Source organism: Leuciscus leuciscus, assembly GCF_965113295.1.
Source record: "Leuciscus leuciscus genome assembly, chromosome: 22".
Classification (NCBI taxonomy): Eukaryota; Metazoa; Chordata; class Actinopteri; order Cypriniformes; family Leuciscidae; genus Leuciscus; species Leuciscus leuciscus.
The window spans coordinates 25,162,915-25,177,568 of NC_138746.1; the positions used below are offsets into that span (position 1 = coordinate 25,162,915).

The 14,654-nt window shown below is 36.2% G+C and overlaps 1 protein-coding gene across 1 annotated transcript in view; it reads right to left on the minus strand.

The window, feature by feature from the left end:
* The window catches only part of LOC309487030 (protocadherin-15-like), a 242,960-nt gene that overhangs the window by 74,049 nt on the left and 154,257 nt on the right, over positions 1 to 14,654 (minus strand). Inside the window, 4 exon segments of the mRNA XM_082154579.1 lie at positions 2,738 to 2,854; positions 7,354 to 7,578; positions 13,945 to 14,010; positions 14,012 to 14,251. Coding sequence (XP_082010705.1) covers positions 2,738 to 2,854; positions 7,354 to 7,578; positions 13,945 to 14,010; positions 14,012 to 14,251 — 648 coding nt within the window.

The following is a 14,654-nucleotide window of genomic DNA, read 5'->3' on the forward strand; positions in this document are numbered from 1 at the left end:
TTTTCTGAGATGGTACTTGGTGTAAAAAGTTTGAGAACCACTGCTCTAGAATCTTATGACTGAACTAGATATATATTTAAATAGACAACATCTATAGTAAATTGTAAAATTATAATACTATTGATTATTTATTTAAAATACTTTACTGTTTTTACTGTATGTCTGATCTTACAGACCCCAGGCTTTTGAACACTATACACTGTAAACCCCAATGCTCAAATTAATTCATTGGTTTGAGTAGCCAACTCAAATGAACTTGTATTAGTATTTTGAACTTTGTTTTGAGTTCACAAAACGGACACATTTTAAGTAATCTGAATTGTTTCATTGTTTTGTTTTATTAACTTTTTCTTTTAATTAGACAAACTTAAATTTCTATTTCCCAGCATGCTTTGCCATTGACACTCAAAAGTGAGAGTAAATGCTAAAATTAGGTGTTATAAGATGTTTTTGGTTCAAGGTTAATGTTAAGTGAGTTAAGTGTTAAGTTTTGCAAGTTTAGAAGAGTTTCTGTTATGTTGGTTTTCTGTAGGGTTGCCATCATGGTGACGAGTGGAGCATGAGCTTAGTTTGAGAACAGGTATATGTTAAATGTTTCAATTTAAATTGTATTTATGTAACTGATTACCTTTTTATTTTTTTATTTTTTTGGGGGGGTTTTACAGTGTATAGTGTATATTTAAGCCATTTCTATGTGGAATATACAATTGTATGAACCCATTGAAGACCATATTTTAATCAGTCAATGTTTAGTTGAACAAGACGTGGGCTAAAAAGTGGTTCCAGCACCCCTGCTGTTCCCTTGAATGTACCGTAAGCAGCACCAATCATAGCTCAAATTCAGTGACAACTGCAACGACCACGCAGCAAAACATTAAAAGCTACAAATTTCAAAAGCAACATCTCAGTTCATTTTAACACCCACTAATGACAAGGCCATTCCTGAACACATTTTGAAAACTATTTGTCTGTATTACAGGCACCCCTGCTGTGAACTTTGTTTCCCTTAGAGGAAACTGATGGGAACAGAATTGACCATAGAAAAAGTGAGGCTGTAAAAGTCGCCTACAGTTGTTTGTGAAGTTTGGCAGTTGTAAAAGACAAATCAACACACTTTAAAAATACGTTTATACACTAACTACATTCAGAAGTCTTTGAAACTTAGATGTCATTGTGGTCCAGAGTTACTGACAGCCTATAAAGTCTGCTAACGACACGTCCTCACACAGCATATAGAGATGCAGAAACCCACAAAACATCTTTCTGTTTTACAGTCTGTGGATGATAAACATTTACAGGCATTCAGCGCATCTCCAGCCCCTGGCGTACACTGCCACTCTGAATAAACCAAACCTCAGGCAGCGAATAACCTTGTTTATGTAATTTATAAGGTAATAAGAGATGTGTGTCTTTGCTATACTGTAATGGCCTTGCGTTTCCCTCCAGCTGTAAAAGTTGTAGAAGCATGCTGGGCTGCATCCTAAAACCCAATATATGTTTTTACTCTCTGATGAAAGCACAAGAAATTATATACGGATTCACTGCAGTGTCAAAATCTCTGTGTCGTTGCGTGTAATTTCATTTCTGAGTCGTCTAGCATGCGAGAAAGAGAGGCCGGTCTCCAGATGGCAAACGTAAAACGGCTCTGTCAGATCAATCAAATAAAGATGCAGAAAGAGAGTGACAGCGCAGAACAAACCGATTATCCACAACAGCAGACTAACATGTTAACGGAGGGACATGTAAACAGGTACACTAGCGGGAGTCTAATCTCCCATACAGAGTAAAACAACACTATGAATACTTCAGATGAAGAAATCCAAATGAGTTTAAAGAGTCCAGGCATGAAATCATGCACTCAAATAATGAATGAACTGTCTAGTCTTATCTCAAACTTTTAGTCATTTGGAACACACTTGACGTTGCCAGGGCCATGATTTGCATTGGAATACATTTAAAATGACTGTTTGTTGGAAAACAAACAAACAATCTAATTAATTTGGATTACAATTTGTGATCTTATTTGGATTAAAAATGTAACAGAAGACCAACTTTAAAAAAATTTAATAAATGTACTTTATTTAAACATGACTTTCTTTTTATTTGAGTAGGTTTTTTTGTTCCATTAAAAAATATTAATAATAATTTTCCTTTTTAACATTCATATTATATACCATACAAAAGTTTGGGGTCAGTTATTTTCAATTCAAATAGGAAATAACTGTTTTCTATTTGAATATATTTTAAAATGTAATTTATTCCTTTAATGCAAAGCTGAATTTTCAGCATCATTACTCCAGTCTTCAGTGTCACATGATCCTTCAGAAATATATATATATATATATATATATATATATTTATTTATTTTTGGTCATATGGGCCACTGAATTATCGCGTTAAATAATCATGATTACAACATTGACCAAAATAATCGTGATTATGATTTTTGACATAATCGAGCAGCTGTGACAATTTTTTTTCAGGATTTTTTGATGAATAGAAGGTTCAAACTAACAAATCCTCACTGACCCTGTTATATTCCAGGGTTTATCCGAAATCATGTAAATAATTAAGTACAAAATATATGACAGAAATGAATCACTGAACCTCCAAAATTGGCAGTTCTGTTATAAAAATAAATCACAATTTACACCAGCAAATTGGTGACTGTCAAGGTTTGTCATTTGAGGATGAGTCAGAGATCGCAAAAGTGTAGTTCATGACTTTGTGTACTTACTGGAGGATCCTGATCTTCTGCAAACACAGTTGTGATGACTGTCCCCTTCTCTGCGTTTGGAGCCACCAGCCCTTTATAAAGAGCCTGTCTGAAGACCGGGGAGAAATCATTCATATCCTAAAAAGAACAGGGAGAGAGAGACATGGATAAAATATGTATTAACAACACTCGTTAAAGCAGGGCTGAGGTAAGCAGGGCCCGCAGGCAAAGTGATTCTGTTCTGCCTGCTGTCGTCCCTTTAGTGAGGAGTGACACAATAATAAATGGAGTATTAATCAGTTTATGGATGCTGATGTCTTTCACTGCTTTCCACTACCACTGTAAAATAGCACTTTACATTGTCTTTCGAGGTGTTTTAAAGTCAAAATTAAATCTAAATATTACTTTTTTAATATGTATTGTCTTATTGAGCACAATTAAACACATTTACTTTTTTGCCATAATATAATCCCCCATCCCCTCAAAAATAGGTTCCAACCTCACGGTTTCATGTAATTCTGGTTTGTCCATTTAAGTATTCTTTTTTTTTTTTAAGTTGTCTTTTAAATGTGTGTTTTTTTTTAACAAGTCTCTTATGCTAACCAAGGCTGCATTTATTTCCTCAAAATTACAGTAAAAACAGTAATTATGAAATATTATTAGAATTTAAAATGACTGTTTTATAGGCTATTTGAATACATTTTAAAATACACTTCATTCTTGTGATGGAAAAGCTGAATTTTGAGCATCATTCCTCCAGTCTTAAGTGTCACGTGCCATTATAATATGCTGATTTGCTGCTAAACAAACAAACAAAAAAATTACATTTCTTATTATTATCAATGTTGAAAAAAAAAAATTTTTTTTGTGGAAACTGTGATACACTACCATTCAAAAGTTTGGGGTATAAAATAATAATTAAGAATAAAATCACCAACAATGCATTAAAGTGACAATAAAGATATTTATAATGTTTCAAAATATTTATCTCAAATAAATGTTATTTTGAACATGTCCTTTCTGTTCAAAGAATCCTAAAAAAAAAGTACTATGGTTTACACAAAATATGACTAAATCAGCATATGATTGCTGTTCTATAAAACAGTTATTTTAAAATGTAATAATTTCACAATATTGCTGTTTATTATATTTGACCAAATAAATGGCATCAGACATTTTTGTAATTATTACTTTATTTGCAATTATTCCAAACTTGTGACCTGTAGTGTGTATGGTTGTGTGTAGGAAGTAAGGCAGCTCACTATTTTGGAACCTCTACCCCTTTTCCACAAGAATCGTTCGCGTTCTGGAGCCAGAGCCTGTTCTCGGCCAGGCGAACTGGAGCCTGTTGTGAACCGGCCACCTGCTTCCACACACTTGAGGAACGAATGGTGAAGTAATGCTGCAACGTGTTGTTTACCTCACTATAACCAGGCTAAAATCAAACAGTGCGAGCAAGCTTGCGGCCGGCGTTGAACAGATCTTCCTAGCTCAGAACGAAAGGTTCGAGAACACAGGCTGCGACATGGACACAGGCCAGGAACCCGCAACAAAATCACGTATGTGGAAAAGGGGTATGAGACATGAAATTTCAGCAGTATGCTGCAGGGAGAAGCTTCTGTTATATTCAGCATCTCATCATTGGAAGTTGCCCACCTGAAAAGCCCATCGATACAACCTGACCTTTTGCCCCAGCATGAGCTCAAGTGGCTGAAACTACAGCAGAAGTGATAGGGATCTATATGCAGCGAGCCGCTCTTCTCTCAGAGTCGAGGGGGATGAGGGCTGCAGACACACACACACGATCGAAATAACCCTGAAACTCTTCAGAGGGGTCAAGTGACCCTTTCTGAATGTTCTTTGGGGTCTTGACCATGGATGGATGTGCCCATACACATAGCCACACTTTCCCTGATAGTCAGAAAAAAAAAAAAATATATATATATATATATTTCCCTGAAAGTGCTTCAAAATCTCCCATAAGCCCAGCTATGATGACTCTACCCTGACATTAATAATATTGCCTTCACCTCAGCTCAAGCATCATTACAATTTGTTACACCATCTCCACTGCAGCAAAACTAACAGGATGCAAACTTTGAAGATAAAGTTGAAGGTAAAAAGTTGAAGGTAAACATCTCAAGATTCAAGGCACATCTGAGGATAGCAGCAGCACAACTACAATTCAATGCTTTGTTTTTCACACCATAACAAAACACTTGATGCAAAGACCATGAAAATCACCGGGGGTTCAAATTTGATTTTATAAGAAGCAAGTCACCATGCATGATCTATAAAAGCACACTGTAATATGAGAAACAATATTAAATAAATATTCTGGGCAGATTTCAACCTTAAGTCTATAAACCACATGCTGTCAATCACTTCTTTCAATTATTAGGTCAAAATGCATATTATTTGATCTCAAAAGTTGTCTAATAATATAAACAAACTATCGTAATAATAAGCCATGGAAGGTCATGCAGTTTTGAATGCAAAAATATATTATATTATTTAAACACTGCTTCTAAAAGCATTTCTTCAGGAGTAACCCAACATTAAAATTGTATGAACTGTATTTATCATGAACTAACAATGAACAATAAGTTTTACAACATTTTTTATTATTTGTGTTATTTAAATGATATATATATATATATATATATATATATATAAATCTTTATATATATATATATATATATATATATATATATATATATATATATATATATATATATATATATATATATATATATATATATATATATACATGCATACACTATAAAAGATTTTTGGGGGGGGGATTGAAATAAGCTAACATATAATTAAATATAAATATTAGATGAAAAGCTTAAAAGGTACACACAGTTGTTGTGACAACTAACTTAAGCTACTCCCACACAACACATACATCAAAGTAGCCAGAGCAACTTTTCTCTATTTACGGAAGTGACGAGACTAGCAAGGGCAAGTGACATAATGAATGTATTTCCCGTGAAATTTCCCACGAAAACCATACCGACAGGTCTAAAATATAAACACTTATAGCAGGCTCACCAGTGTGAATCAGGGTAAGTCAAAACCACATTTTGGAAGAAGGATTGATGATGTATTGACTCATTATTTCATTGATTTTATTTGAGTTGCATAGTGTTCCTTTACAATTTAAAACTGAAAATATACAAATAAAAGCTAAAACAGGATTGATTATGACATATAAATTGTAAATAATGATTGCTTCCAAAAATTTTTATAATAAATATTTACACACCAAATCGATAAATTACAATCCCCTAAATTACAATTAACACAAAGGAAGCACATCTTAAATGTGTTAAATGGAATCTTTTGAACTTAAACTTTATATTAGTGAGCGAGGTGGGTTGAAGCTCATTTGCATGTATTTGCTCTGAACTTCCGACAGTAAAGCATGAACAGGCTGGAGTGATCAAAGGAAGCAAAACTGACTTAATGAGCCACTGCAGCTTTGGGTCAGTCGCTCTCTCTGGCCAAAACCAGGAAAGGTGTGCATTGTGGGGCATTAAGGGCCAGATTTACTAACAGCTCACACCAGCGCAAACCCTCTTTTGGCATTAAAAAAAGTACAGTCAGGATTTACTAAAGACACTATTTTGGAATTGCGTTCTCACGCCAATTTGCCCTGTTTAGTAAATCTGGCCCTAAGTATTATAATATTTTTATAATTTATATATTTAAAATATATATTAAAAAATTAAGTGTGTTAATTGGTCCACATTAATCATATGCATTAACATTAATATAACATTACATATTGTATTGTTAAAAAAAAAAAAAAAAATTATATAGTTAACTTCCACAATTATAAATCTTAAAAATGTAGTTTAAGTTGTAAAGACTGACCAAAACTCCTACATGCATGCTGTAATTGTATAATTCATTGAAAGTTAGGGTTAGCTTTTGCTTTAACTAATGTACACATTGCTACTGAAAACCACAACATTTCCATCAGATTTACATAATTAAAAATGTAAGATTTTACATGAAGTTCAACAAGTTCAGTTTTCATCACACACTCAAACTCACTCCAGCTGCTGTAAACTGGAGGAGGCTAATCCTTCTGTTCTGATCCCCCGGCTAATCTTCGGAGGCGCTGGAGAGTGCTCCCGTTAAAATCCTCACATAATTGCAGTCACAAAGCTAATGAGTCATTCAGGCCTGGAATAGCTGTGCCAGGCTAGCATCAGAACCTGTGCAGAGCTTTGTCTGTCACTCCAGTCACCGTCAACCAGAAATATCAAAACAAGAAAGTAGGAAATAGCAGGCGAGGATCCAGTAAACAACGCCCAAAATCCTGCCAACATAGGGGTTTCTTTTTCAAGACTAATTGAATTTAGAGATCAAATCTTTTGTAGGCATTCCTGGAACAGAGTCAACGGAGCTTCTGCGAGGAGCATTAGCATGTAGACACTATGGAAGAGCTTTGAAAGTTCTAATCCAATCACCGCCACTAGACCTGATGAGAATTTACTTCCACCCTCCCAAAGTTCAAACCATCTCCATCTGGAACCTGCTGAACTTTCAGAGTTCCAGCAGAGTTTCTCATGCTGCTATTGAGACTGCCGTGATAAAACAGAATGCGCTCTTAGCGGCCTTACCGTGATTCTAACGATGACTGTAGCCGTTCCAGGAGGGAGGACTCCTCCGTGATCTAACGCCTCCACTTCAAACGTGTAGGTGCTGTTTCCTGCTGCCAAGTCCTCAAAGTCTAGCGCCTGCAGGACTGATACGGCGCCGGTCAGACGGTTCACGGCGAAGAGCTGCCGAGCCGCTTCTGTTTTTATTCTGTAGGTCACGTTAGAGACGAGATCAGCATCCACCGCCTGAGAGACACAGAGGAACGAGAACAGATAGAATAAAGGTTAAAAAGAGAATTAATGATCCCACATTTTGCCAGGTACGGTAGGAATAAAGTAGCCAAACAAATTCCTTAAAGGGACAGATCACCCAAATATGAACATTTTCTCATAATTTACTCATCCCCATGTTGCGCCAATTCTGTATGACTTACTTTCTTCTGTTGAATACAAAAGATGATATTTTCATATCCATTCAACGAAGAAGTCAGTAGGGTCTAATTTTTTTTTTGACCCCATTGACTTCCAATGTATAGACCCCCCCCCCCCCCCCCCCCAAAAAAAAAACCCCAGCAGAAACATTCTTCAAAATGATTGTCTTTCAGACCCTACACCTTTTTAATAAAGTAAATAAGAACTGGCATTCACAATCCATTTTACTTTCCTAATTCCACAAATTTGTGTGAAAGAATAAATCATATATTTAAAAAAACTTGGTTTAGACTTGATTTTATCCATCTGCCAAGTGGATCAATGGCTTGATCAGATCACCTGAGAAATATTAAAACAGCGGCCTCATGATCAGCATGAAATTCTATTCATAACTCATTTTAATTTTGTAATTAGGCTTATTTTTTTGTGTGGAACTGAATTTTCTACTAGATACAAAGTAAAGCCGGACTTGGGAATTGATTGGATTGTGAAAATGTTGCCATTAAAATACCAGAATTGAGGCAGGTGGTTGGAGGAGATGGGATAAAGCAGTAAGAGGGATTTGTAATCTGTAAATCATTGTAATTAATTTGACTGGATTAGCAAAAATAGGCATTAGTGACAGTGGTGAAGTTGCTTCATCCCAGTGACCAAATATTCTGAATCCCTTAACTAAAAACATTTTCACTGATTAGCTATTCCGCAGGATACGTTGTTCATCTTTATTAGTTTATTGGAATTTAAGTCTTGACAATAAAATAATAATTTAAAAAAACATTAATAAAAGATAACTATTCACAATAATGTGCACCGGTGAATTGTGAACAATCAGACCAAGAACACGTATTAATAAAAATTTAAAAACATTAGTCAGTTCAGCAAACCATAAATAGGATAGCAGAAGAGAAGCAAAGATTCTCACTGGAATTTACAGGATATACAAATGTATGAATGTTACAGCATTAGATGACAGAATATCCAAACTAAAATTCCTTTTATTTTCCTAGACATTTTTCAAAATATGTTTTTTTTTGTTTTGTTTTTTTGTCTTATTTTCAACATCAATGTGTGTGATGTTTTACTTGAAAAGTGTGCTTGAGCTACCCTTCTTTAAAATAAATGCCACTTGGTTTGATGTTTTGCTATACAATGCAATGACATTTATTAATTTTTTAATGTACCTCAGGTGTCCAAATATATTCTAGGGCCACTGCGCATGCTAAGCACACATAGACCCGTAGCTGTGTTCCACATGTGTGTGCATCTGAAGCTGATTAGGAGTGAAAGCTGACAGAGAGAGGAAAGGAGAGGTGAGACGCTCTGTCTCTCTGTGGGTGGGGGAACCTTTCAGGTGTCTTTCTTTGATGCGGAAGGCACAATGATTTAAATTCTACACTGATCTCAAAGGTTTCAGAAGTATATAAATAAAGCTTGGGAGCCCTAGAGAGAAGCAGCACAGGGAATCTGATTAGTTGATCAGCCCCGGACCAGATCCTGTCACCAGGACCCACAGCGCTCTGACACCAGCCGGCGCTGCAGGGACCCGAAGGTGTCAGACACACTGAGATAAAAATACAGCAGCAAGATCACCGTCTTCAAACAGTGTCACTCATTTGCCCCTCAACCACCGACTACACACACATCACAACCTTATTTCTCCTTCGGTCTGAATCCAAGAGGGGAATTCACTTTTCAATTGTGCCAGCTGATACTAATGTATGTGAATGCATATTGTTTTTCCGCAGTATATGAATGCAAATGCGGCCAGATATAGCATCGATTTAGCCAGATTTTTATTTCGACGGCGCTAAAAACACGATGACGCCTGAGCACACAGCGCTCTCATTCTCCGTATTCATTAGTTAACAATTTTGTCTAATACATTACTAGATATAACTGTTAAACAAAGAAAATAAACTGTCAAGGAAAAAGTATAGCATTTACTTTTATATTCTTTATCATCTTTTATCTATTAAGTTCCATATCGATTACAGAGTATTGCTACTGACCTATAAGACCCTAAACTGTTTAGCTCCTGTGTATTTAACCGATCTTCTATCGCCTGACAATCCATCACGCTCTCTAAAGTCACAAAACTCTGCACTCTTGGTTGTACCTAGGATATCTGAGTCCACTAAAGGAGGGAGAGTGTTTTCACATTTGGCTCCTAAACTCTGGAATAGCCTTCCTGATAATGTTCGGGGCTCAGACTCACTCTCCAAGTTTAAATCTAGATTAAAGACTCATCTCTTCAAGGATTCACATAATGCATCTCATAACCTTGTACTCCAGTTTAATCAGATCAAATGCACATGATTATCTTTGCTTAATGTTATGAATAGCTGCTACGCTAATTATTCTTCATTTGCTTTTCTGTTTTATCTCGGGATGCTCATCCAGAGGTCACTAGAGAGTACGTCAGTTCCAGTTAGGATCTAGCCTCTTATGAAGACTTTGGATGTCCCAACACCTGTGAAGAGATAGTGCCAACTCCTGTATGGACTTCAGATGACACAAACTCTGAATCAACATGCATCAATGCAACATTTTCTATATCATATTCATAATCATGTTCACAACTTCATTGATGATAAAAACATCAATGAGCTGTTTCTGCCGTAAATTAATACATTGTTAGCTAACTGTGTGATTTGAATAAGAACATTTCTGAAATACATAACGTAGACAGTCACCTCTGATAACAGATCACTCTAAATTGTAATGTAGACACGTGCATTTTCTGTAAAGCTGCTTTGAAACGATATGTATTGTGAAAAGCGCAATACAAATAAATGTCAATTGAATTGAATTATGTTTGACAGAAAAGCAAACACTATTATACTTTCTCATTTATCGTCTGCATTCAGCAAATATGCATTGAATATCTAATAAACATTTAATTTCACAAACCTTGCAGACTTAGGGGCCTTAAAGGGATACTTCACCTCTGGAAAGATGAATGTGTATTTAAAATGGGTCATTTATGTAGAAGAAATGTGAAATTATTTTAGAATTTGGAGCTTTCTAGACTGAGAAAAGCCAGAAAATGTATTTTTGGCTTATGTGGATGAAAGACAACAACTCCCAGAATGCACTTGCTTCGCTGCCCTAGGAGGCCACTCCCGAGCCACGCCTACCGGTAAGACCGTGCAGTTTAAAACAACAAGGCTAGGCTACTAGTGAGTCTCCGTGACGAGTCTGATTTCGAGATCGCCCAAAATGTCCGGGATTCGGCTTTTGCGTTCTACAGTCGCCATTCATTATGTTTACTGTGTCGAGCAGGACGAGGCTGAGGGCCGCGGGAGAACGGCACGAGGCTGGTGGCGTGATTACTGAGACCCACCGATCTCGTATCTCTCACGGAGGAGCGGGAATTTTCTTAGCAATGTTAAAACGCACATCAACCGATCACTTGTTTAGCGTTCATGTAAACACTACATTCAGATTCACCAATCGGAATGAATTCAGTTAGATTGAAACAAAAGGTGTGCATGTAAACAATGAATGGCGACTGCAGAAAGCAAAAGCCGGATCTCGATGGCCGTACATGTCCGGGAAAAAAAAGTATGGTAACCCCTACTACTCAGCTTTCTCCACAGAGCAAGAACCTGTTGGCTTACCTTCCAAAAAAAGATGGCTGACACTATTTGTACATTCTGTGAGTGAGATCCCACCTTCTATGGGCGGGTTGAGAACATGCGGGACAGCCACTACTTCTGGCTGTAGTCTTTAGCCTCTGGCCAAAAGATGACGATTTTTGCGTCATCTGAGGATTTTTTCCAGACAAAAAATACATAAATCTCTTGTCTCAGGGGGATATGAGGGTGGAAAGCACGGTAATTCGAAAATACTAAAGATTTTCTACTAATACAAAGCTTAATGCTAAATCCTGAAGTATCCCTTTAAAACGCAAACTTTTGAAAACAGGTTTCAAAGTGCACGTTTTTGAAAGCAATACCGTCATCACATTTGTGTAAACTACAAAAACGCGAATCAGCATTACGTGTTATTTTATAGGTGCGTAGTGTTTCTTTACAAAGTGAGATCACCAACTACTGGTCTGGCAGCAGAATACAGTGTTTTTAGTCATTTCCTGTGTGAAATGGGATTGTTTTGATAACGTTGTCTTCTGTACAAATAAAAAACGTTTCCATTTTTAGCACATCGTTGTCGTGCCCTTAGTCGAATACAGTTGTCAGATATTCTGAAATGCGCATTTTTAGCCTGCATGAACGTGTTACTCATTCCTTTTTATTCATATTTTTTTCAAACAATTTGTAAACATATGTAATACAATTATAGAATCAAGAATCTGCTATCTAATGTAAGTATTTTTTATTTAGAGATTAACTTTTTAAAATATATATATATCAATTTCTAATTTTCTAATATATATATATATATATATATATATATATATATATATATATATATATATATATATAGGTGGTCTAATTAGTTCTCCTTGTTTGTTTCAGTTTTCCTTTGTCAGTTCTTAAAAACATGACCTGAGTTTGGTTATGGTTTTCTTTCATTGTAATAAAGTTTACTTTTGACTCATTTCCAATGAGCGGTACGGTACGTTACAGTACAGTACAGTACGGTACGCAATTATTTCCGTTTCCACTGTCAAAAGTTGTGAATGGTACCAAAATGCAGAACCGACTATGACGTCTCTGTAGTGGTTGAACATGATATAATTTGTCTTGTGTATATCTAACGGGCGATCTTTGGTCTCGTGAATCTATTATTTGTTCCCAAGCCAATCGTTTTGGCTGAGGGCTAAGTGAAATTGCATAACTAGGCTATTTAACTTTACCGTTGTAACGTTAGACTAGAGCGCTGACTTTGTATGTTTGACTGAATTGTTTGCTTTATTTCTTATTGTACCCTAAAGCTTCTTGTACCTTTTACTTATACTTTTATAATGGCTATTAATGATACAAATTTAAATTTAACAAAAAGAGACAGGGTTGAATTTTGTCATTTTTTATTTTATTACAGTGAAGATGATCAGAGTACAAATGCACATTTTGCCTGATTAATAAGTTTCATATTTTTTAAAATTTAAACGAAAAGAGGCAGGGTTGCGTTTTATATTTCGTTTTGTTACAAATAGGCTAACGTTATACATGCAGTGAATATAATCAATACGCGTTGCCTGAACCACATTTGTGTGGCTGAAATGAAAACGAAGCAGTGTGGTGTTTTATAACATATTTCGTTTTATTGTAGCCTAAAATACAGAGATAACCAGAGTAGCAAAGCGAGTTCCATTTGCAGAATTACCAGACTCACGTCTTGGCAAGTCCGAACTTTGCGTACTTGAAGATCACAAAAAAATCCTCCAAAATTTTGCCTGGCTAAAATGACTTGTGAAATGACTTCAGCCATCAACAAAATAAACCTCATCTGACAGACATCCAGACAACATTGTACCCTGCTGACTTTTACCTCTGAGACAGTTTTCAAAATATCTTCCACAGAAGAAAAGTCATACAGGTTTAGAAAGTCATGAGAGTGGCAGATGAAAATGAGAGAATTATCCCTTAAAGTTGGACTGTAGATGATATCAAAATAAGAGAGTTTTACACATTAAAGTGGCATAACAGTGAGTTTGTCACTGACACTTTTTGCTCATTTTAGTCTCTAGTTTATTTAAAATTCATTGGTGATTGTGTTGTTACGTTGGCGTTTTGCTAAAACTCCCAAGAGCGTGATCGTTTAGAGGCACATTTACCACAAGACAGCATCTCCTGCTTTTCACACTGGGTCTGTCAAGCCTGTCAATATTTATCTAGTTAAATATGCAGCCCGTCAGGAATAAACAGGGAAATGCAGAGACGCTTTTTCCCACAATCTCAGGGGAAACTAAGCACACATAATCAGCCAGTTACTGTCAGGCCAGCAGACACAACACAGATAGACAGACACATAAATAAACACACACCTACAGACAATCTGTTTTTCCTTCCTTTCTAAAAGTCAGGATAGAGATGCCTGGTCAAACGGAGGCTGACTGGTGGTGCAGAAATGTCACAGTTCACCTTTAACTTTCTCAACAGTTTATGCGTGAGCCACTCATCAACATCAAATCATGCAGTTTTAGATATGAGAGAACTACACAACGGGACTACTGAGCTATGGATGAGTCAATCATAATGTGAGCAGAACACTTACACTGAGTCTCAGGATGACGGTTCCAGCCGGAGTGTTCTCTGGGACGTTGACGGTGTAGGTGGGCTGGGGAAAACACTGGGCTGTTGTCATTGATGTCTATCACCTCCACCAGCAGCGTGATGGTGGCCCTGCGGGGGTCAACCGCCCCATCTGACGCCTCCACGATCAGATCGTAACGGCTGCGAGTCTCTCTGTCCAACGGGACAGCTGTAAAGATGCTGCCCGTGGCGTTTATGGTGAACAGAGACACAAAGTTGAGCAGCCGGTATCGGACCTGACCGTTGAGCCCGGCATCAGGATCAGTGGCCTGAAAACAGAGACATGTGTTCATGATCATGGATTTTTATTTCATACAGTATAAAGTAAAAAATAAATATATAATAAAAAATAAATAATAATAATAATAAAACAAATACAATAAAATATAATGTACCATTCCAAAGTTTGTGGTCAGTAAAGTTTTTTGTAACGAAATTAACACTTTTATTTAGTGATTTATTTGTAATGTAATCAAAGATTTCAATTTCAAATAAATGCTGTTATTTTGAACTTTCTATTCAACAAGGAAGCCTGAAAAAATGATCATGGTTTCCACAGAAATTTAAAGCAACTGTTTTCAACATTGAAAATTATAATAAATGTTTCTGATTTCTGAAGGGTCATGTGACACTGAAGACTGGATAATGATGCTGGAAATTCAGCTTTGCCTT